The 24,602-nt window shown below is 40.1% G+C and overlaps 2 protein-coding genes, 1 non-coding gene and 1 pseudogene across 3 annotated transcripts; 2 read left to right on the forward strand and 2 right to left on the reverse strand.

Moving 5' to 3' along the window:
- Positions 1–1,908, forward strand: LOC138055274 (uncharacterized). Its single transcript, XM_068901251.1, has one exon. It carries the CDS (start codon positions 1–3, stop codon positions 1,906–1,908), a length of 1,908 nt encoding a protein of 635 aa, XP_068757352.1.
- Positions 1,909–9,180: 7,272 nt separating this feature from the next.
- On the reverse strand, positions 9,181–11,086 carry LOC138055275 (uncharacterized; annotated as a pseudogene).
- A 3,345-nt stretch (positions 11,087–14,431) lies between these two features.
- On the forward strand, positions 14,432–24,479 carry LOC138055277 (obscurin-like protein 1). Its single transcript, XM_068901252.1, has 4 exons — positions 14,432–14,762; positions 17,233–17,505; positions 22,865–22,963; positions 24,406–24,479. The coding sequence occupies exons 1-4, from the start codon at positions 14,432–14,434 to the stop codon at positions 24,477–24,479; spliced, it is 777 nt and encodes a 258-aa protein (XP_068757353.1).
- A 50-nt stretch (positions 24,480–24,529) lies between these two features.
- Trnaa-ggc (transfer RNA alanine (anticodon GGC)) lies at positions 24,530–24,602 on the reverse strand. The gene has a single exon. It is a non-coding gene; the product is annotated as a tRNA-Ala (tRNA).

Raw genomic sequence — 24,602 nt, forward strand, 5'->3', positions numbered from 1 at the left:
ATGGAACCCGACGATCTGAAGCAGACTGAAGTGCTTTTCCGAAATCTACAACATACGGAACACTTGAGAATTAAGGCTGGACATACGAGAAAATTGCAAGCATTGGAGGGAAAATCTAACCAATCAACCACTAGAAACACCGTCAACTGTGAGAAATGGGTTTTAAATATCTCAAGGAAACCACTCACGGATTCTGAGAAGTCTTCATTGCAGAAGGGAATAGATTTTGCTATTGCTCCAAAGAAAATTCCCACTGCAGAATTCGTAGCTGTTGTGGAAGACAGTATAACTAAACTACCGGCTGAGGAAAAACTTATAGTAAGAGCACGAGTTTCAGAAGTCCTTAGCAGAGCCCACCCTCCGGCATCAAATATTCCATTATCGGAAATGAAAGCCCTCCGAAAGGACAAATCGAGACTCATCATTTCGGCGGACAAAGGGAACTGCACAGTTGTGATGGACCGCAAAGACTATGATGAGAAAGTAAAAGAACTTCTCGGCGACGAATCAACCTACAAGGTCCTAAAAAAAGATCCAACTGAAAAGACGGAAAGAGACATGAACGGTATACTGCTGAAAATGAAACGGGAGGGGACCATCGGGGAAAATTTATACAAACTTCTCCACAGCTCCGACGGCCTACCACCTCGATTTTATGGTTTACCGAAAGTCCGTAAGAACGGATGCCCGCTACGGCCCATTGTTTCATTCATATCAACTCCTACATACAACCTCTCTAAGCATGTGGCTAAAATATTAAAACCCCTGACTGGTAATTCCGACTACACTGTCAAAAACAGCACTGAATTCTGTGAAGGTATTACTGACATCAAACTTCAGGATGACGACGTACTTGTTTCTTTCGACGTCGTTTCATTGTTTACATCGATTCCGGTGGACGTAGCTATTAGTGTTGCTCACAATCGCCTGATTAACGACGAAAATTTACAAGACAGGACAGCCATACCTATGACTGACATTATCAAATTGCTTGACTTTTGCCTGTCAACTACCAATTTTCAGTATGACCACAAGCATTACAAGCAAATTCATGGGACAGCCATGGGCTCCCCCGTTTCCGCTATAATGGCAAACATGGTCATGGAAGACCTTGAAGAAAGAGCACTAGCTTCACTAACCAATCCACCTTTGTTTTGGAAGAGATTTGTGGACGACGTGATTACAACCGCAAAATCTGGAAGTACACAGACCTTTCTGGAACATTTAAACTCAGTTGAACCTTGCATTACTTTCACAATTGAACGTGAAAACGGGAGTAAAATTGCCTTTCTTGACACCATGGTTCATTACCAGGAAGACGGAAAATTAATCACCACCGTCTACCGGAAACCTACCCACACTGATCGCTACCTGTCATATTTATCGCACCATCCCAGTATGCACAAGCGAGCTGTGGTCAAATCATTAATGGATCGGGCCGAGAGAATTCCCTCAACAAAATCCGACCGAAACAAGGAAAAACAAAGAATAATGTCCACATTACAATCAAATGGATACCCCAAACGCTTTATCTTGAATGCCAGCAAACATAAACCTCCATTAAACCACCCATTAACTGGTGCAGAGTCGGAAGAGAAATATTGCACAATACCATACGTTAGCGGGACTTCCGAACCCATAAAGAGAGTTTTGGACAATCATGGTATCAAAGTGACTTTTAAACCCTACAAGACAATTGGCCAGATATTTCCAAAGCCGAAAGACGAAATGGGCAAGAAGAAATTCGAGATCTCGTGTGTGACATCCCCTGCGCAGTTTGTAGCAAGAATTACGTCGGAGAAAGGCAAAGAAAATTTACAACTAGAAAAAGCGAGCATCAAGAGGCCGTCGCAGGCTACAAAAAGAAAAATCAGCACTTGTGGACCATGTTATAAAAACCAATCATGACATCACTTGGAATGAGGCCACTATTCTTAGAACTAACAATAACTGGCGACAAAGGAAAATTCTTGAGGCTTGGGAAATAAACTGTGCTAAAGACCCCTCAACCGAGACGATGGAGCACTACTCCCCAAGGGGTACTTGCATTTGACTATTGCAGAAAATAAAAAATGACACTAATTTTTAATTAGCGCTTTGGTTTATATCTTAGCTTTCGTGTAAATTTCATCTTTCACTTCCCCTGATGAAGATTGTTGAATACAACCTAAACGTCGGAAAACGTTTTTTATTGTACATAGTTTACATTTCAAACACCAGAGTAACATATATTTATATTTTTTATTTGCCACTGTCTGGTCTCCTCACTTCTCTCTTTCCCTATCGCTGCAAATTGTTCCACACGTATCGTAGCAGCTGATGCAACTGTATCCACACGGCCAAAACGTTTGTCAAGTGCTTTCCGAGCATCTTGATATCTATCTGAACCAGGCATGAATTTAGCTAGGCATGACTTTGTACTTCCATCCACTGCATCTAGCAGGAATTTTAGCTTTTCTGTAGCATCGTAAACTTCCTTTTTATCAACTTCCACTTTAAAGGCTGCTTTTAACTTTGAGTATTCAAGGGGATTACCGTTAAATCTCGGTACACTCGGCTTCACAATGTTCGCAAATGCTGGTAGAATATTCTTAAACACCTGATCAAAGTTCTCCATTGAGAAGGGTGGGTTCCCTGTGATATGGTTTTCATACGCTGGTAATTTTTGTTCATCGCTCAACTTAACTTTCTCTACTTGATCCTGCCCTGTTAATTCCTTTAAATTTGTCAAGTGAGAGACGGTAACTTCGAAGCGATTTGCTCGCCAACTTCAGTATTCTGAGTATTAAGAGTGGAATTCACGCCTAAGCGAGAGACTCGATCATTTACACTATCAAATGGTAACTTACGAAGTTCTTCATCAATGATATTCTCATTGTCTGACCCGCAATTTTCTTTGGCAAGAGCTTCCTCGTATTCACACTCCAATTTCATTTCTTCGGCTCTCTTCCTAAGTGCTAAAACCGTGGCACGTCGCTCTGCTTCGGCGCGAATTAATTTGATTTCCTCCTCACATTTTTCCTTGGCTATTTTTAGCTCAAGCGCAAGCTTTTCAGCTTAAAATTTCTTTCTCAAAATTGAACTCTTACTTGACTTAAATGATGCCATAGACTCTTTGGACGTAAATAAGAGCGGTGTTTGTCCTCTCCGTTCGTCTTCGCAACTCATTTTCGACGAATTTCCTTGGGTTAAATACACAAGATGAAGGTTGCCGTTGTTCACACTTCGCGTACAATTATTGAAAACACGTGCATGTTTGGCTGTCTTCGCTTTACTCAGAAGTCTCGTCGTATTCCACAAACGCAACGCTAGATAGTTATCACTCGACGCTTAAAACTCAACTCGCTCAAAAAAAGAAAAAAAACATCACGTGTTCTTATGACGTCATGCAAGAGCGGAAGGCACTCAAACATCAGCTTGGCACGTATTTAAAGTGCCCCAGACCCAATTTTGTTGCTATTTATTTTCCAAACGAATTCGTAATTTGGTGAAGATTAAGAAGAAAAAAAAAAAGAAAGAAAAGAATGAAGTAAATCCATCAAATCTTTGCAAGTCTGTGAAGCTTTGAAGCTGTGATGCTCTGGTTCACGGCCTTCTAAAAGGAGGTCTGAGACCTAATGTATTTCTGGTGTCAGCTGAGAAATCCAATTGAGACGCACGTGCGATCAACTGGAGTTCATGTGAAGTTTCTGGGCTTTATAAAATCTTTTAAATTGACCTTCAGGCACTGAAATGTTTTAAAATCCGCAAAAAATATCATCAGGCAAATTCCATTGAGTTAGAGGACTCTGGTATTTGTTCTCTGACATCAAAAAAACAAGTTGGTGATTTCCAAATGACGCCGGTTTCGCCAAGTAAAACCGAGAAAACTCTGGAATGCCGATGAGCCGATGACTGATGAAGACTAGTTAAAAGCCATATAAAAAACAAACTAAAAGAAAATAGAAGCCTCGAGCGAATGTTGGAGCTCGCAGCAACATGCCTATCGGGCATATTTTAGAGGAACGTTTCCCGTGCACAAATCGTTTCCCAAGCTGATGTCACACACCAAATTTGAACCCAATCTCCTACAAGCTCGGCGGTGAACCAAAGTAGCGCCTATTTTCAGAATATCCAAAATTTACAGAAAAGTGAGGAAATAATAGATTATTATAATATTTTCACCAGCGTATTAGGAACAAAAGAATATTTTGCCGGCTAACAAAAGAAAAAGGGGGTTAGATGCACGTTAAAGGAGAACGAAAGAGAAGTATCCCTTTGCAAAAACGAAAACTCAGCTTTGTGTGGTAATATACTTGCCACACCAAGCATGGAATTTGGTGAAATATATAACTCAAACGTTACCACCAAACGGACCAGTGGTAACATTAGCGCCATTCAGTGGAAGCTTGGCAATTTAATTCTACCCACGCTCCTTAGGACCGTGATTATTGCAGTCATTATCTAACATCTATTTACATCTCAATGATAACAAATGACGCTAATTCGTGAGCGTATGAAAGGAGTTGTATAACAACTTTAGATCACCCTTGACGTAGACACTAGGCAAGAGTGTTGAAACGTCGATTCCTGAATCGCAACTTTTTAAGTTGCCTTCATTTTAAGCTTGAGCAGGGTGCAACTATGTTAGATTTACTTCTCAAGCGATTGCTTAGATTCGCCGAGAAAGCAGTCCTTTCCGTTCACAACATTTTATTTTAGCTACTTTTCATCCACAGCTTTCAGAATCTCTACTTCATACACAACAATTTAATTAACCTCAGATTTTGCAGCAAAATTAGACCAGCTTTCAAAAATTAAGTTATTTGTCTCATTAAAATTCCTCAATTTTAATTTAGCGGAACTATCTTTGCATTGTGGTCCAAATTTTCATTTCTTAACTCTGATTTTATTATTTAATCAATGGGCTTGGAATTTGAGAAGACATTCATCTCACAGAATCCTGCCATTTTTATCGCAGAATATCCCACTGCTTATGTATCTTCAAACCAACGTTCTACAATCCTGGCAGGTGATAAGCTGACTTTGACTTGCCGAGTCAATGAAGCCACATCGCAAATCAAGTGGAAAAAGAATGACGTTCCTATAATTCAAAGAGCCAATATTACTAAAGACGGTAACAGAAGCATCCTCGTTATTGAAAGAGCGGAAGTTTTTAACAGTGGTAAATACTCATGTGAAGCACTAAACAAGGCAGGATCCGCGTCCTCTTCTGTTGATATCAAAATAATCGGTAAAAATATTTTGGATGTAGCATTGTAAGCCAATTTATAATAAACCATTATAAATTAATCATGTGACAACCATGACGTCTGCGAAAGATATGCATTTGAGCCTAGGCTTTCCGCTCTGTTACAGAGCAACCTTGTCTCACGTGAACGTCACACCTTGCACCAGTATCAAATCATATTCTGGCGCCTCGTGCCTTGGACTAGTAGGTCGAGTGCGACGTTTGCTACTGTCATTCCAGTTCTGTCTTCATTGAGAAAACACTTAAGCTCAGAGGCATCTTCACTCAAATTCCCTCCATTCCCTCCCTCTATTTATACCTGGTGCCTCAATAGCATGTCCCAGGACATGTCATGGGGAATTAGCTAGTTGTACACTATCTGTAGATTTCTTACAGTGAATGAGCTATATGTGTATTTTACATGGACTCATGCAATGTTTCCATGTCAAAAACACTCGTTTCTAATATGAAGAGTTAAATCCCCTTTTTCGCTTGTGAAATAATGATCTAATCAATAATTGTTAATAAAATACGGGTGGGGATGAATTTTTCCTATGTGGGTCCCGATTTGCTCCATAGACTCATTGTACTAGGGTTGTGTGCCTTCTGATTGCGCACGGTTACCGTAGAAACCAACGGGCGCAACCCTAGATAGGTAAGGACCTCGCACATGAGGGATTGTAACCCTCTGGAGAGGATTGTAGTCTTGGAGATTGTAACCTCGCATTGCCAACGTGTTGTCATGACCTTGGGGATAGTAACCCCGTGGAGAGGATCACCACCTCTCTTTCTTTGGCAAGTAAGTTAACCTACCTTGTCATGACCTGCGAACGGAGTGCTGTAGTTCATCACCTACCCCATTACGACACAAAATGTTGTCTCTTACACTTGTTGTGAGGGTTTGGGAACATTAACAGTTGTTTAGTAGTGCTTGGAATATGTTACATTTTGCAATAGTCAATACAATGTTAAATAAAATCCATTGTATACATTCTGCTCTTGTAAAGTAATTTCCCATACATTCTCATTTTGACCAGTCGCTCCTGTAGTGTCCGTGTTCCCAAAAAAACAGACTGTTGTTAAAGGAAAACCAACCAACATTAGCTGCAAGGCGAGTGGTGTACCACATCCAAACATATGGTGGAAATTTGCAAATGGCGAGCTTCCTACGGAGGCTGTTATTAAAAAGACTTCGAACCAGTCACTTCTTCATTTACCAAAGACGGCAAAGAGTATGGAGGGATGGTACCAGTGTATAGCCGAAAACGAGGCTGGTGAAGAAAACTCCAATTCTACTCTTCATGTATTAGGTTTGTTTGTTTTTATTATTATTATTATTATTATTATTATTATTATTATTGTTATTGTTATTATTATTATTATTATTGTTATTGTTATTATTATTACTATTATTATTATTATTATTATTATTATTTTAATGAGTTTTGAATACAATTTAGATCACGTTTCGCGAAAACAGATAGAGTACAGTTCAAGAGGCAGCCAGGTGGATTTCCCGCTATCTCTTGCTTAAAAGGAATGCAGCTTATAGGACCCGACGTTTTGACACTCCTGCCTAGTGCCTTATTTAGGGGTGATCTAAAACTGTTACGTGACTCCCTTTATACGCTCACTAGTTAGCGCCGTTTCTTATTAATGAGGTGTAAATAAGTGTCATGTACACTGTGTATGCTATTCCTTTCAATGACTGCGAACATGAGTATATTGGACAAACCAAACTGTGCTCAAATGACATTCTTATTGCACTGGTTCGTTATATCACACCACAGGGCTGTATTATAAAACTCAATGCTAGATGGTTATCACTCGACGCTTAAAACTCAACTCGCTCAAAAAAGAAAAACATCACGTGTTCTTATGACGTCATGCAAGAGCGGAAGGCCCATCCCCGCCCCAGTCGAGACACTATGTGGAGACGATTACAAAAATAAATCTAAACTTCAGCCTCTTCTAATAAACAAAGTTTTGTTATTGGTCTTTTCAATTCTACACTTCGAGTTCGGACAGTAACTGCACGGACTCTTCCATCTTGTCCAGGATGAGTAGACACGACCCTGCCCAACGGCCAAATGCTACGTGGCTGATTGTTTTCACATACAAGTACAACGTCTCCCACTTTCACATTTTCTCCTTTCTCTTTCCGCTTCTTCCTCTCTGTCACGCTCTTGGGTGAAACGTCTCCAAAAGAAATTTGCTAGGGCTTGGGACTGTCGCCACAGCTTTGTGGAGTTAACCTCTCTATCCGTAACAATGGCATCTTCATAACTCGGATTTGCACGCAGAAGTAATAGGTGGTTTGGTGTGAGTGTTTCATCATCTCCTGCATCAGAAGATACATGAGGGATTGATCGACTGTTGAGAATTCCCTCTGTCTCAACCAGAGAGGTCCTCAGTGCTTCTTTAGGGACGACTGTATCCTTCAGCACCGCTTTGAGCGCTTTCTTCGCGCACTGAACAAGTCTTTCCCACACACCACCAAAGTGTGGAGCACTCCGTGGCTGAAAGTTCCAATCAATCTCTTTTGGTGCACAAAGTTCTGTATTCTCTGGTCATCCAATTGCTTGAGACATTTCCGCAAATCGTTGTTGGCTCCAACAAATTTTGTACCATTATCGCTGAACATTCTCTGAGGTCGTCCATGTCGTGCTATGAATCTTTTCAATGCCATAATGAAATGATCTGTTGAAAGATCATCCACCAGCTGAAGATGGCAAGCTCTTGTACTCATGCAAACAAACAACTAACCATAAACGTTGACCTCACAACGCTTCTCTTTAACTAGCATTGGTTTAAAAAAGTCAACTCCAGTGTTCCTGAATACCATCCCTACTTTAAGTCTACATTCAGGTAGGTTTCTCATTTTCTGCTCGAGGGGCTTCACTGTCTGGCGGTAACAGTAATTGCTTTTAAACTTTGCACTACGGACTGCCTGTCGACCATGAATGATCTGGCAAGATACTCTTGTCTAATTTGATTCAACCAGTACTCTGTCGGCGGATGGTAATAAGAACGATGCATTTCATCAATGATTAGCTGTGCAAGCTCATGACGTGAGTCATTGATCTTGGGATGCCGTGTACTGTATGGTATGGCTGGCCTGGGCTTTCTGTAGCCTTTCACCTACAACTAAATATCCATCTTCCAATCTCGGGTCAAGAGACTTGATTCTCCTCCGTTTATGGATCTCTCGACCCTTCTCTGAGAGCTGAACCTTCTCACCAAACTATTCAGCTAGTGCCCTCTTCACTGGGTAATTCTGAGCAGATCTCAGCTCCGGTACTGTAAGAGGTCCAGTTAGACGATCTTCCTTCTTTGTTCGCGTGTTGTTTAAAAACCTTTTCACATATGCAACAACTCTTCTCATTTTCGCCAGTGATGAATGTTTCTTCCAGCCCAACAAGACTTCAGACTCGTGGAATACTCCAACTCATCTTGCTTTTCGTTCACTCTCTTCAACTTCCTTTTGAGGTACCTCAATCTTACTCTCTGGCCAAACATAAACTGGCATGTATAGAAACTCAGGTCCACGATAGTAGACGTGACTGATGTTGAGCTGAGCTGGGCGTAGTCCTCGGGTGATGTCATCAGCAGGGTTTCACTCTGTCGGAACGTATCTACAGTAAACCTTGCCCGCAGTGTGGACAACAGCTCACTCATAACTGTGTGAATCTCAGACACCCGGTTCCCTGCGAACGCTTTGTAACTGGAACTGGTCTGGCCTATCCATTGTAGAACTGTAGTAGAATCATTCCAGAAGGTTAACCTCTCTATCTTCATCGTCAACTCCGTTGTTAGAATCTCAGCTTGGCGTGCTGCTAAGAGCGCTCCCATGAGCTCGAGCCTTTAGATCGACTGAGTCTTCAGGGGTGCAACTCGTCCTTTCCCAGCTACCAGTCTACATTCCATGGTGGTATCTTCAAACTCTCGCCTCAAATAAGCTCATGCACCATAGGCATCCTGACTAGAATGGGAGTTCGTAGCGGCAGGCCATCATCCATGTAGAAATGCTTGTAAACGGCTTTTACACTCAAGGGAAGATCTCCTCCATTCTCATCTGCATTCCGCCTCATTGTGCAGTTCGCCCTGGATGGCGCTGAAACTTCTCCAAACACTGTTCTTTCGAACTGGTACACGCTGGGTTGCTCGCCTGCTGATTCTCTCCATAAGAGCCTCATCGACGGTTTATCACGATCTCGTAGGCGAAGCATATGGTACATCTCCTTCACATCTGCAGCCATGGCAAGTCTTCCCTCACAGAATCTGAACATAACTCCAAACAAGGAGGACAAAAGTTTTGGCCCCGAGAAAATCTTATCATTCAGACTTTGACCCATAAATTTCGCCGATGCATCATACACTCTTCTAAGACGATCTGGTTTCTTGGGGTTGATGACATACCGATGGGTAAGTACCAAATCATTTTGCTTTCGCTTTGTACCTCAGCTTCGCAAAGTTTCTTCACGTAGCCCTTCAAAACATCATCCCTGATGGACTCTGCATATTTCTCCTTCACCTCTCGGTTATTCTCCAATTTCTTCTCCAAAGACTTTAACCGTCGCTCAGCCATATCATAGCTGTTCGGTAGAGTTGGATGCTCCTCTCTCCACAACAGTCCAGACACGTATGCATCTTCTCCCTCAATCTTCACTATTGTCCCATCCATGAGAGCAGATTCTCGCTTGTCCTCGATTGAACGGGTTGGATTTGCTACCTTCACCACTCCCAAGGTTTCAATTTCTGACTGAGCAACGACCAGCCGTCTTAAATCTTCATCCTCATTTACACATCTTTCATACACTTTGAATGCATTGTAAGGCGATGACATTTTCTGGTCACCTGGCAACCAGTTTGTTACTGCCCAGCCAAGTGGGGTCTCAACACCATAGGGTACTCTATCGTCGCCTGAATACTCTGAGGGCTTCAAAATTCTTTTAGGCAGAATTAGGTTTGAGTTGTTAGTTCCAATTATAAGCTGCACTGGGCCCGAATAGGTGTCAGCAAAATCTAAGTCCTTCGCGTGGCTATAGTGATGCTTGATTGTTGACCACTTCAGCCTCTGATCGGGACCAGTCAGGTTTGGCACTGTCTTCACGTCTCGTAATTGGTACCTGGCTTCCTCTTTTCCAACTCGAGCAACATGACACTTCTTGATATGCTGAGAAGTGAATACTTTCTGAGAATTGACGCCTTGAATTTCAAGATCCATCTCTTTGCCTTTGAGTCCCAATGTCACCGCCAAGTTCTCATCCATAAGGGCAGTATTACACGCAGGGCCATTAATCGCTGTTCACCGTTCTCCCCAAACACAACCACCAGTAATACCTCAACTGAAGCACGACCACCAGCTTCACAGCCTGAGCAAAGACAATAACTATAATGCTGATGCACCTCTTGCATCTGGCTTGAGGTAACCTCACTCTCCTGAGGAGTAGTCACTGACGATCTCGCACTGTCTTGTTTTGCTCTTCTCCGTTCCATAATCTTCAAGTCAACCTCATGAACAAGTGTGTGGTGACGCACTGCACAACCCTCAACCTTACATCTGTCTCTACTAGGACATTTGCTCAGACGATGGCCTGGTGATAAACAGGATAGACAAAGCTTGTGCTCATCTACAAACTTTTCCCTCTCGCTCCCAGACATTCGTTCGAACACTTTGCACTCTTGTAACCTGTGGTTAGTTGACTTGTGAACTGGGCATCTCACCCCTACACTGCTGTTGCGACAGTTTTCTCCGGTCATTCCTACAAACAACCCAGGCACAAAATCATCACTATTCTTTCGGATACCCACTTTGACTGAGTCTGGTCGTCTCCACTCTTTCTTCTCAACCATCCAACGCTGTTTTTAGTCGCTTATTTTGCCTCCTTCTCCAACCACTCTGCAAATGACTCCCAAGTTGACATTTGTGGCTTCCCTTCCACAAACTCAGCCCATCTACTACAAAGGCGTACAGGGATTTTGGCAACATGAATTTCAGGAATTTTTGACTTCAGCTCATGGATGAATCAATGCTCCTTGTATACACCAATCAACTCCGAGACTATCTCTTGATACTGTCTGATCTCCTCACTTCTCTCTTTCCCTATCGCTGCAAATTGTTCCACACGTATCGTAGCAGCTGATGCAACTGTATCCACACGGCCAAAACGTTTGTCAAGTGCTTTCCGAGCATCTTGATATCTATCTGAACCAGGCATGAATTTAGCTAGGCATGACTTTGTACTTCCATCCACTGCATCTAGCAGGAATTTTAGCTTTTATGTAGCATTGTAAACTTCCTTTTTATCAACTTCCACTTGAAACGCTGCTTTTAACTTTGAGTATTCAAGGGGATTGCCGTTAAATCTCGGTACACTCGGCTTCACAATTTTCGCAAATGCTGGTAGAATATTCTTAAACAACTGATCAAAGTTCTCCATTGAGAAGGGTGTGTTCCCTGTGATATGGTTTTCATACGCTGGTAATTTTTGCTCATCGCTCAACTTAGCTTTCTCTACTTGATCCTGCCCTGTTAATTCCTTTGGATTTGTCAAGTGAGAGACGGTAACCTCGAAGCGATTTGTTCGCCAACTTCAGTATTCTGACTATTAAGAGTGGAATTCACACCTAAGCGAGAGTCTCGATCATTTACACTATCAAATGGTAACTTACGAAGTTCTTCATCGATGATATTCTCATTGTCTGACCCGCAATTTTCTTTGGAAAGAACTTCCTCGTATTCACACTCATATTTCATTTATTCGGCTCTCTTACTAAGTGCTAAAACCGTGGCACATCGCTCTGCTTCGGGGCGAATTAATCTGATTTCCTCCTCACATTTTTCCTCGGCTATTTTTAGCTCAAGCGCAAGCTTTTCAGCTTAAAATTTCTTTCTCAAAATTGAACTCTTACTTGACTTAAATGATGCCATAGACTCTTTGGACGTAAATAAGAGCGGTGTTTGTCCTCTCCGTTCGTCTTCGCAACTCATTTTCGACGAATTTCCTTGGGTTAAATACACAAGATGAAGGTTGCCGTTGTTCACACTTCGCGTACAATTATTGAAAACACGTGCATGTTTGGCTGTCTTCGCTTTACTCACAAGTCTCGCCGTATTTCCACAAAAATTAACTCCATATCCGGCTCGAAGGGACCGAAAATGTGCTCGAATGACATTATTATTGCACTGATTCGTTACATCACACCACAGGCCTGTATTATAAACTCGACGCTAGATAGTTATCACTCGACGTTTAAAACTCAACTCGCTCAAAAAAAGAAAAACATCACGTGTTCTTATGACGTCATGCAAGAGCGGAAGTCACACAAACATCAGTTTGGCACGGATTTAAAGTGCCCCTAACCCCATTTTGTTGCTCTTTATTTTCAAAACGAATTCGTAATTTGGTGAAGATTAAGAAGAAGAAAAAAGAATAAAGAAAGGGAAAAATGAAGTAAATCCATCAAAGCTTTGCAAGTGTGCAAAGCTTTGAAGCTGTGATGCTCTGGTTCACGGCTTCGTAAAAGGAGGTCTGAAACCTAATGTATTTCTGGTGTCAGCTGAGAAATCCAATTGAGACGCACGTGCGATCAACTGGAAATCATGTGAAGTTTCTTGGCTTAATAAAATCTTTTAAATTGACCTTCAGGCACTGAAATGTTTTAAAGTCCGCAAAAAATATCATCAAGCAAATTCCATTGAGTTAGAGGACTCTGGTATTTGTTCTCTGACATCAAAGAACAAGATGGTGATTTCCAAATGACGCCGGTGTCGCCAAGTAAAACCGAAAAATCTCTGGAATGCTGATGACTGATGAAGACTAGTTCAAAGCCATATCAAAAGCAACTAAAAGAAAATAGAAGCCTCGAGCGAATGTTGGAGCTCGCAGCAACATGCCTATCGGGCATATTTTAGAGGAACGTTTCCCGTGCACAAATCGTTTCCCAAGCTGATGTCACACACCAAATTTGAACCCAATCTCCTACAAGCTCGGCGGTGAACCAAAGTAGCGCCTATTTTCAGAATTTCGAAAATTTAAAGAAAAGTGAGGAATTAACATATAACTCCCATATTTTCACCAGCGTATCAGGAATAAAAGAATATTTTGACGGCTAACAAAAGAAAAAGGGGGGTAAGGTGCACGTTAAAGGAGAACGAAAGAGAAGTATCCCTTTGCAAAAACGAAAACTCAGCTTTGCGTCGTAATGTACTTGCCATACCAAGCATGGAATTAGATGGAATATATAACGCAAACGTTACCACCAACCGGACGGTTGGTAACATCAGCGCTTTTCAGTGGAAGCTTGGCACATTAACTCCACTCACGCTTCCTTCGAACCGTGATCATGGCAGCCTTTACCTAACACCTATTTACATCTCAATAATAACAAATGACGCTAATTCGTGAGCGTATGAAATAAATTGTATAACAACTCCTCATAGGAGCGGTTAGTGTGCGGCCTTGGTGCAAGAGGTCCTGAGTTCGATTCCCGGATTTAACATCCTTGTTTCGACTTCTTTCCGTTCTGTGTAGCTTAAGTAGATTTAAATACCCGTAAAACGGAGCACTGATGGAGAGGGGGAGTAAAATGAGCGCACCGTCTACCTCAGGTTTGTCAGTTGAATTACTGTTACGAGTTATCGACGTTAAATATGGTTGCTTTACTTTTACTTAATTTTAATGGACATAGACACTAGGCAAGAGTGTCGAAACGTCGAGTCCTGACACACACGCTCCTTAGGACCGTGATCATTGCAGTCATTACCTAACACCTATTTACATCTCAATAATAACAAATGACGCTAATTCGTGAGCGTATGAAAGGACTTGTATAACAACTTTAGATCACCCTTGACGTAGACACTAGGCAAGAGTGTCGAAACGTTGCTTTCATTTTAAGCTTGAGTAGCGTGCATTTATGTTAGATTTACTTCCCAAGCGATTGCTTAGATTCGCCGAGAACGCAGTCGTTACCGTTCACAACAGATTAATTTTGCCTCTTTTCATCCACAGCTTTCAGTCTCTCTACTGCATACGCAACACTTTAATTAACTTCAGACTTTGCAGTAAAATTGGACCAGCTTTCAAAAATTAAGTTATTTGTCTCATTAAAATTCCTCAATTTTAAATTACCGGAACTATCTTTGTACTGTCGTACAAATTTTCCTTTCTTAGCACTGATTTTAATATTTACACAATGGGCTTGGAATTTGTGAAGACATTTATCTCACAGAATCCTGCCATTTTAATCGCAGAATATCCCACTGCGTATATATCTTCAAACCAACGTTCCAAAATCCTGGAAGGTGATAAACTGACTTTGACTTGCCGAGTTAATGAAGCCACATCGCAAATCGTGTGGAAAAAGAATGACGTTTCTATAATTCAAAGAGCCAATATTACTAAAGACGGTAACAGAAGCATCCTCGTTATTGAAAGAGCGGAAGTTTTTAACAGTGGTAAATACTCATGTGAAGCACTAAACAAGGCAGGATCCGCGTCCTCTTCTGTTGATATCAAAATAATCGGTAAAAATATTTTGGATGTAGCATTGTAAGCCAATTTATAATAAACCATTATAAATTAATCATGTGACAACCATGACGTCTGCGAAAGATATGCATTTGAGCCTAGGCTTTCCGCTCTGTTACAGAGCAACCTTGTCTCACGTGAACGTCACACCTTGCACCAGTATCAAATCATATTCTGGCGCCTCGTGCCTTGGACTAGTAGGTCGAGTGCGACGTTTGCTACTGTCATTCCAGTTCTGTCTTCATTGAGAAAACACTTAAGCTCAGAGGCATCTTCACTCAAATTCCCTCCATTCCCTCCCTCTATTTATACCTGGTGCCTCAATAGCATGTCCCAGGACATGTCATGGGGAATTAGCTAGTTGTACACTATCTGTAGATTTCTTACAGTGAATGAGCTATATGTGTATTTTACATGGACTCATGCAATGTTTCCATGTCAAAAACACTCGTTTCTAATATGAAGAGTTAAATCCCCTTTTTCGCTTGTGAAATAATGATCTAATCAATAATTGTTAATAAAATACGGGTGGGGATGAATTTTTCCTATGTGGGTCCCGATTTGCTCCATAGACTCATTGTACTAGGGTTGTGTGCCTTCTGATTGCGCACGGTTACCGTAGAAACCAACGGGCGCAACCCTAGATAGGTAAGGACCTCGCACATGAGGGATTGTAACCCTCTGGAGAGGATTGTAGTCTTGGAGATTGTAACCTCGCATTGCCAACGTGTTGTCATGACCTTGGGGATTGTAACCCCGTGGAGAGGATCACCACCTCTCTTTTTCTGGCAACTTAGTTAACCTGCCTTGCCATGACCTGCGAACGGAGTGCTGTGCTTCATCACCTACCCCATTACGCCAAAAAATGTTGTCTGTTACACTTGTTGTCATGGTTTGGGAACATTAATAGTTGTTTACTAGTGCTTGGAATATGTTACATTTTGCAATATCAATATAATGTTAAATAAAATTCATTGTCTACAATTTAGATCACGTGTCGCGTCCTTTTGAAAAGAAAGGGTTTGAATTGAATAGCTGTACTTTCAAATAAGCTAAATTACAGTTCAAAAGGCAGCCAGCTGGATTTTCCGCCACTCCGGCTTAAAGCGAATGTAGCTTATAGAAGGTACGCTTTGAGACCCGACGAATTTTGACACTCCTGCTTAGTGCCTTCTTCAATAGCGATTTTATGACAGAAGCTGCTACGTGACTGCTTTTGTACGCACACTTGTCAGCGGACATTAAACAAAGACTTGATGAAAAGACTGCAGGCTTTTGAAATGCGGTCTTAGATAATAATGCTCAACATTAGCAGGGAAAAGACGCTCGCCAATGAGAGAGTGTTGCAAATGGGTGGTGAAAATCGCAGATTGTCGTACACGATTCAGAGAAGGAAAATATAATATTTTGGACTTGTCATGAGACACAATGAGTTGGTAAAAGTAACCATGGGAGAAAAAGTTGAAGGAACAAAAGCAATAGGACGACAGAGAAAAAAATATCTAGATGATATTTGCACATGGACCAATCAGAACAAAAAAACTGTTACTATCAGGAAGTGTAAGGACGAAGAAAGAATCACATGACCTCCTACCTCCCAAGGAGATGGGACTTTACATTTCATGAGTTAGCGCTTTTTCTTATTAATGAGGTGTAAACATGTGTCAGGTACGCTGTGTATGCTAGTCCTTGGATTGACTGCGATCACGAGTATAATATCGGACAGAGCAAACGCCAGTTTGGCGTGCGTTTAAAGGAGCACGAAAGAGCAGTATTCATTTGCATAAAAATGATTAACGTTTGTCGTAACATGCTTGCCAGACCAACCATGAAATTGGTTGGAATATATCATTCAAACGTTATCACAACCATCTCGCGGTACCATCAACGCCTTTCATTGGAAGCTTGGCACATTAATTCTGCCCACGCTCCTTCAAAACGTGATCATGGCGCTTTTTTACCTTACACCTGTTTACACCTTATTGATAAGAGGTGACGCTAATTAGTGAGCGTATAGACCCTTTGCATAAATGGCGCCCAAATTTGAATAACAATACTTGATACATGCTTAGCCTCACATTCATGCGAAAAATCCTTTGTCTTGAAACATAAACACGAGGCTAAGGATGTATCAAGTATTGTTATTCAAATTTGGGCGCCATTTATGCAAAGGGTCTATGAAAGGAGTAGAAGAAAAATCTTTACATCACCCCTTGAGAAGATACTAGGCAGGAGTATCGAAACGTGGAGTCTTAAATCGTAACTTTTAAAGTTGCATTCATTTTAAGCTGAGTGGAGCAGCATGAAACTATGTTAGTTTACTTTCTCAGCGATTGGTAACCGAAATTATCTTTATATTGTCGTCCAAATTTTCCTTTTGTGAACACTGATTTCATTTTATTTGAGCAATGGGCTGGGATTTTGTGAGGATTTTTATCTCACCGAATTGCGCCATTTTAATCTCAGAACTTCCCAGTGCTGAGATATCTCCAAACCCATATCCCACAATGCTGGAAGGGGATAAACTGACATTGACTTGCAAAACCAATGAAGTTACATTGCGAATCAAGTGGAAAAAGAATAACGTTTTGAAGATTCCAAGGGCCAACATCACTGAAAACGGTGACAGCAGCATACTCGTTATTGAAAAAGTTGAAGTTTCTGACAGTGGTGAATACGCATGCCAAGCACTAACCAACGAAGGCTCTGCGTCCTCTTCTGTTGATATCGAAATAAGAGGTAATTTTTTTTTTCGATGCAGAATTGTGTAGTGGTCTAATAGTGGTTGCGGAATGTAAAATTTTAATTAATTAATTAATTAAGGTGACTGAACACATGTTTAAGCACTTAAACTTACATTTCGGCCATATTTATTCAGTTGGAAGCTCAAACTTGATCACTGATAAGTGCTACCACGAAAGTTTATATTTTTGACAGTCAATGTTCTCTGCAAGCTCTTACCGTGGTATCGCACCTAAAATCGGCGTCCAAATAAGTTAAGAGACCTATTGATATTTCCGTTGATGTTATTCTCGAGCATGACCCTCAATTTCTGATCAAAAAATCCGACCTTAAGAAATTGTTCTCATTCGCTACAGCCGAGACTCATTTTCTTTTTAATGGCAAATTTTATGATCAAGTTGATGGGGGTAGCGATGGGCTCTCCACTAGCACCCATCCTAGCTAATCTTTTTTTTGGTTTCCACGAGGAAACGTGGCTGAATAATTTCAACCATTCGAATCAACCTCAACTCTATAGGCGTTATGTTGACGACACCATCTGTGTCTTTCACAACGAACAGGATGCTATGTCATTTTTTGATTACATCAATTCACGGCACCCTAACATCAAATTCACTTTTGAGAAAGAGAATGATGGTAAACTCTCCTTTCTTGACATACTTGTTGACAACTCTTCGCGTGATTGTGTTTTTTTAGTTTTTCATAAAAAAACTTACACTGGTCTCTTAACTAATTTCTTTAGTTTTAATCCATCATGCTATAAAATTGGCCTTATCCGAACTCTTATCGACCGAATCTATAAAATCAACAACACCTCCCCCGGCCTTCAAAACGATCTTAATAAACTTTCCGACATCTTGAAACGTAATTCATTTCCCTCGCACATTATTGACAGAACTTTCAAGCGGTATCTTGTCTTTTACTCAAAAAAGCCGGAACACTAATGATGACAATAATACACGTTATTTTAAACTCCCTTTTGTCGGCCATTATTCCACAATAGCGAAACTTAAACTCCGACGACTTACTAAGCGCTTTTGCAAATCTGACCTAACTATCAAATTAGTTTTCACTGCAACTTCTGTTGCTCTAAAATCCATGGTAGTTTCACAATTTTCTTGTGCGGGTTGTAATTCCCGTTATATTGGCGAAACTAGTCGCCACTTTTCTCAGGGACACCCAACGTCAATTTCGGAAAATATCTGTTCGCAAGACGATTTGAGAATTTTGAGAATTCCGGAACATTTGTCGTCAAATTTGTTGCTTGCCTGCCTGTCCTAGGATTTTCGAACATATAAAAAATTGTATAATTGCCCATTTTAAAAGGATCTTTACCCTAAAAAGGTCACCTAGAATTTTCAGGAATTTTTTTTCTGGCTGAAATTTTCGAAAAGGTAAGTTTTGATCCCAATAATTTTCGGATCATGAAAAATTTTATGGGATAAAAATATGCCTATATCCACCGTTTAAATACTAAAATACGTTTAACAATGCTATGTTTAAGTAGTTTACTATATTCTCGTTGGGTGCCCCTGTTTTCTACCAGGATAAAGGAACACACGGAAAGCGATAAAAACTCGCATATTTTTAAGCATTTCAACACATCTCCTTTATGTAAGAACAAATACTCCCCTTCGTGCTTTAGTATTCTGGATTCTGCCAGCAGCTCAATTGATTTAAAACTCAAAGAAGCTTTTTATATAAAGAAGATCAATCAGGAACTTAACAAACAATTGCAGCATTACAACACTTTTCTCACGTTTTAGTTGACACCTTGATGTTTGGTGTCACGCTGTAAATAGTACCCGCTTTTGTATTACGTCATGTTGTAATAATTTTTTCATCTACCCGTAGACTTTATAACTGTTCACACTTAGGAACTCATTAAACTGATGATGGCATAAGCATGCTGAAACATGTCTCTTAAAAAAGTTGTCTGTTTCCCACAGTATTTATCATACTTGTTACTATTGCGACCTTATGGAATTCAAATAATATTGCAAATACGCCTAGAGGCAATCATTGTGCTGTGTGGGGTTGTGACAAAGATCGAAGGTACCCCAGAAAAGCAGAAGATTCTTCCTCACGTTTAGATATTAAGATTTTACTCGCCCACGAATAACAAAGATCATTTGTCGCGCGCTGCTGGCAAGAGCTATTCATTCATCTTGACTAATTCAAGGTGTCAATGAGTACAAAGGTCTGTTGAAATCATTTCAGTTGTACGTGGTTACAGAACCTCTGAATGTCCTACCGACCAACTTCGTACATAGAAGAGTCCGATTGTGAGAGTAAACCTCAAAGACCTGCTCCAAAGATCAGATCTACAGAGAACTAGTATATGGAGATGACGCTTTTCACGAATTGTTTGAAGTTGAAGCTTGACAAAATTGCTTGGATCCAGTCACTGCGACTTTAATACTTGTAGATGGTAGTTTGACAGAAGGAAAAAAAAATACGGTTGAGGCATATCGAAATCAATTGAAACATAGAACCTACCTCGAGGCAGATTATGAGATTGAAATATGGTTTGCTGGAGCGTAAGCATCGTAATACATTGAAGTGATTCAGGGATTCATGTACCCACAGAGTTTGAGGAAAATGGTAGCGGCTCAAAAACCGTTCGATTTTTCTCAATCAAACTATAACTTAACCTATAGGTTTCCTTGTCTTTCTCATTAGTCATTTCATCCCTCCAGAGAGCAATAGCTCTTTAAAGACAATTTCCATCTGCAGTCTGCAGTGTCTGACAACGACTTCCCTGTTTTAAGGTCGTAGATTTTCTAGAAGCCATAATTCGTTTACGCAAGACGTAACTAATAAGAAAACACCCTATACACACGAAAATACAACTTAATGGCTTTATTGAGTTACTTACTTCAGATTTATACCAAATTTTGTTATATTTCGAGACCATAACGCGATGTCAGCATTTCAAAATAAACCTTATGCAAGCAAGGAAGTTAATTAGTAAATGTCATTTCATATTTCACGGTTATTCAAACAAAAACTTACATTTGCCACGCGTCAACATTGCCCAAATCGATTTCTGCTAAAACAGGGTCGAAAGAACCGCTGATCTCTGTCGATAATCGTTTCTTTGGACGTCGAAATAAGTTTCCGCTATACATTTTCTTACAGCTCCTTGCAATGTTTGTCCCCTGGCGATCCCAGAACCCTTTGGGAATAAAACAGAGCTCCGATTACTGGCAACTCATGCATTGTGCAAAATTCGCTCATTAATTTTCTTTGCAGCTTAAAATAATAGGAATAAAGTACCTTAAACGGGTGTTAGCATAGAATTTCAACAGATGGAGTTTTCATAATTCGCTGATAGATGTTGTTCATCTCATCACAATCCCAGCAACTAGCTTTATAGATAATCTTGAATCTTGCCACTGGCCAACCAATGTTCACAGTTTTTAAATAATTGTCATAATAGCATCAAATTCACAATTGAAGTTGAGGAAAGTAGCCAAATCCCTGTCCTCGATATTCTTCTTAAACGTAATCAACACAATTTCTCTGCATCTGTTTATCGTAACAAAACTTTTTCGGGGCTTTTTTCAAAAAGGAATTCACACCTAGGAAATAAAAAATCAACCTTATCCGCATACTTGTTTTCGTTGTTATCGTATTTGTTCGCCCCCTTTTTTATTGCAATCGTACAGAATGGTTATCAAGTAGGTATCGCAAACTATACTATTAATGATGTTTCAAGAAGACAACAGCAAAATTCGGAACGCCCAACAACGGCATCTAAAAAGATAATTTACATAGTCCTACATTACTTGGGTTCACAAAGTTATGTCATCGCTAGGGTGCTTAAAATTTATGTTAGTAAATTTAACGGTTGCATCGATCAAAACAACGGTTGTTTGGACATCAACTGTAACACTAAACTCTACAGTGTATCTAGGTTTCTTGGGATTCATACTTTTGTTTTCCTTTCTTTTATTTGACAGCTTTCCTTGAGCCCGACTCGATAAGCATTCGCTACCTGCGGATTTCTAGTTCTTATTTTTTTTTAATTAATGGGGAGTGGGCCTCCACATCATCTGATTATGCCCTAACACGCTTGCTGTAACTGAGGGAATAGTCGAATTGATGGAGTGATGGAGTCTATTGCTAAAGAGTACTGTTCATGCTCTAATAAACGAGGGGAAGTTTACAAAAACATAAATGATGACCAACATCTGTTGGTGACATCAATTGCGTTGTCACATTACGTCTCTGCCCTGGCCCCTATAAAGCATGCAATTTCCGCCAGATATTAAATATATACTCGTATAAATATATTTTTTGCAATATAACCTAAAGAGAAATATCTGAGGCTACTACAGACTCAACATCTCGTGTAAATGAGGACATAAGGATGGATAAGTTAACCTCGCGGCGCTGATCTTTTCTTGAAATTGCCCGAGTGGCCAGTGACGCAACTCATTTCAGCAACGTCTGTAAATACAAGTAAGATTATTCGTAAATTTGGTCTTAAAGTTCGAAATATTTACTATATCTCCAGTCGTTTTTGAGTAGAATGTTTCAATTTCCACTACCTTGTTAAAAGTCAGCCTGGGACGATAAGATGAAGAGAAGCACGACTGAGATTGCTGCTTGTCTTTGGCATGCTAAGTTTAAAGGGGATATGTCACGCAAAATGTTGTAATCTCAGGACACCCAAAATGCCCAAAAAGTAGAATGAAACAGTAAAATAATTACTTAAAACTGTTGAACAACGTAAAAGAAATACAGCAAAAGGAACAAGAGGCATGGATGGACAGAAAGGGACAAGATTGAAACGGATTGCATTTGGGTAATCTTCCAAAAAGTCGGCCTGACGTTTTTCAAGTTTATAGAAGATCACCTGGATAAAGGCAGTTTCTGCTCAGAATCATCTTGTTTGTGACTTAACGATAATTTAATCAGTAAAGGAATTCCACATTACCCTTTTAGAGTTTTAAACGCATGATTAATTAAAGTTTTCCCCGAAACACCCTAAAATAGAGTGACATAGCCCCTTTGATCTCAAGTTTATGATACCATATATACCGTATTCAAAAATGGCGGCCAAGAAATTATCCTTTTGTCTTTGTGCTAATCATCCTCACTAACCTCACTTTGGCAGGAAAAGTCTATTGAATTTTGGTTTTGCTAACGAAACTAGTGAGGATGATTAGCACAAAGAGAAAAGAATCTCTTATGAATACGGTCTATAGCAATATCTATAGAATTGTTTGGTTCCTTTAAGCTCCAATAAATGAAGAAGAGTACCAACTCTCCCACTCCATATTCAGCCTCGAATGACAGATATCATGTTAAAAAACTTGCATCCATTCATGGTTCTGTTTTTTTACAGCTACCAGAGCTATAGAGTGGTACTACATCGTCGGCCCTTTGTCTGCTGTGGTGTTATCAGCATTAATCGTTTGGTACCTTTGCAAACGACGGATCACAGGTACACATCTCTACTCTTAAGTTAAAGAGTCTTACATGTTTCTATGTAGGTATTTGTGATGCCGTGGAGCAGTGTAGTACATTTGAGGGGTTATTGTCTACCTTTTTAGTGTAGTAGTAGTAGTAGTAGTAGTAGTAGTAGTAGTAGTAGGCTTAATGAAAGAATTCGCAATTTCTTTCGTTGTCATGACGATTACCAGCCCTTCTCTTCAGCATAAAGTCATGTTTACTTGGTCTAATAATGTCCCACTTCAAATAACGTGGTCTAGTCATCCGCTCCAACTATATTTCCTTCTTTTTTTTTTCTTCACATGATCTTTCCGCCCCTGTACTGAGCAGCCACAGCGAGGTAAGTCAATTATTATTTTTTGGTCAATCTACTTGCAATACACAAAAATGAAATTTTGAAAGAAATAGACACCTTTGCTCAGTCATTCTGATATCATATACATCTCAATCTCCACTGCCCTCGAATTTTGGTGGTAAACGATTTTTACAAAGAGATAAAAATGACTCATTCAATCTTAAAAGCAAGAAAAAAAATAGTCTTAAAAACTGGTGCAGACGGGTTAATGACAAGCATTTCCTCATTCCACAAAATTAGATAGATCCTCTACGAATCCAACCAAGGTCATCTACCGCTTGAGGTTTTGTATAGGGATGATTTTAGACTCTAATCGATTTTCTTTTCCCGTTTTCTATCTTGTAAGCATTTTATGTATGAGACAATATATTGGTTTATTTTTTTATCATTTTTATAGACAACTTGTTTTTTAACCCAATACTCCACAGTACAACCCTGCTTTACAATATACTGCGCTGTACTTCAACGCACTACACAACGCATTAGCTAATTAGAGAGCTTAAGCACGAGACGTTTTTCTCTACACGGAGGTTGATCGGAATTGATTTTCCAAAACAAAAAAAAACAAAAATGGCGTCCCACGTCCCAAGCATCAAGCCACAAACATCAAATCTGGGTATTTGTTGTCCGTGATGAAATTTAAAAACAAAGAAAGGTAAGTTAATTTGATGTGGAATAACTATTTATTCAATGATTTTTTTTGTATTTCTGCGTATATACTGGACCATCTACTTTATATTTCCTGTCATTTACCAAAGAAATTTGCCTTAATCAGTTCTCCACGTGATGACAAGAGCGCTGCGAACGCCGAGACTCAAAGCCTTCAAAAGAAAAAAAAAAGAGTAAGTAATAGTCCTTTCAAAAGATATTTCTTTACCTTGAGAAGTCCTTCTTTGTATGTGCATGTGTTTTTTTCTCTGTGGTCGTAAATTTTAATGCACTGGCAACATGTGGCAATGCCAAGGCAACGATTTCAAAAAGACCATGTTGGAATTTGTAAAATTAAATGACAGTGAAGTTTAGTTTCTTTTTCTGTAACCCTTCTTTGTTCAATAAGGGTCATTTTCTTTTCTTTGCAGAAATGTGGCAATGGCTCGGGAAGATCAGCGAACACTGGATGATCATGAATAAGAGAAGTGAACCTTGCACTTAGCAGGACAATTTCAGCAAATGCTGCTTTATAGACACCCTGAAAAATTCAGGTGGCTCCAACGGGATTCGAACCCAGGACCTCTGCGATGCCGGTGCAATGCTCTACCAACTGAGCTATGAAGCC

This window comes from Montipora capricornis, chromosome 7, assembly GCF_036669925.1.
Source record: "Montipora capricornis isolate CH-2021 chromosome 7, ASM3666992v2, whole genome shotgun sequence".
In the NCBI taxonomy this organism is placed as follows: Eukaryota; Metazoa; Cnidaria; class Anthozoa; order Scleractinia; family Acroporidae; genus Montipora; species Montipora capricornis.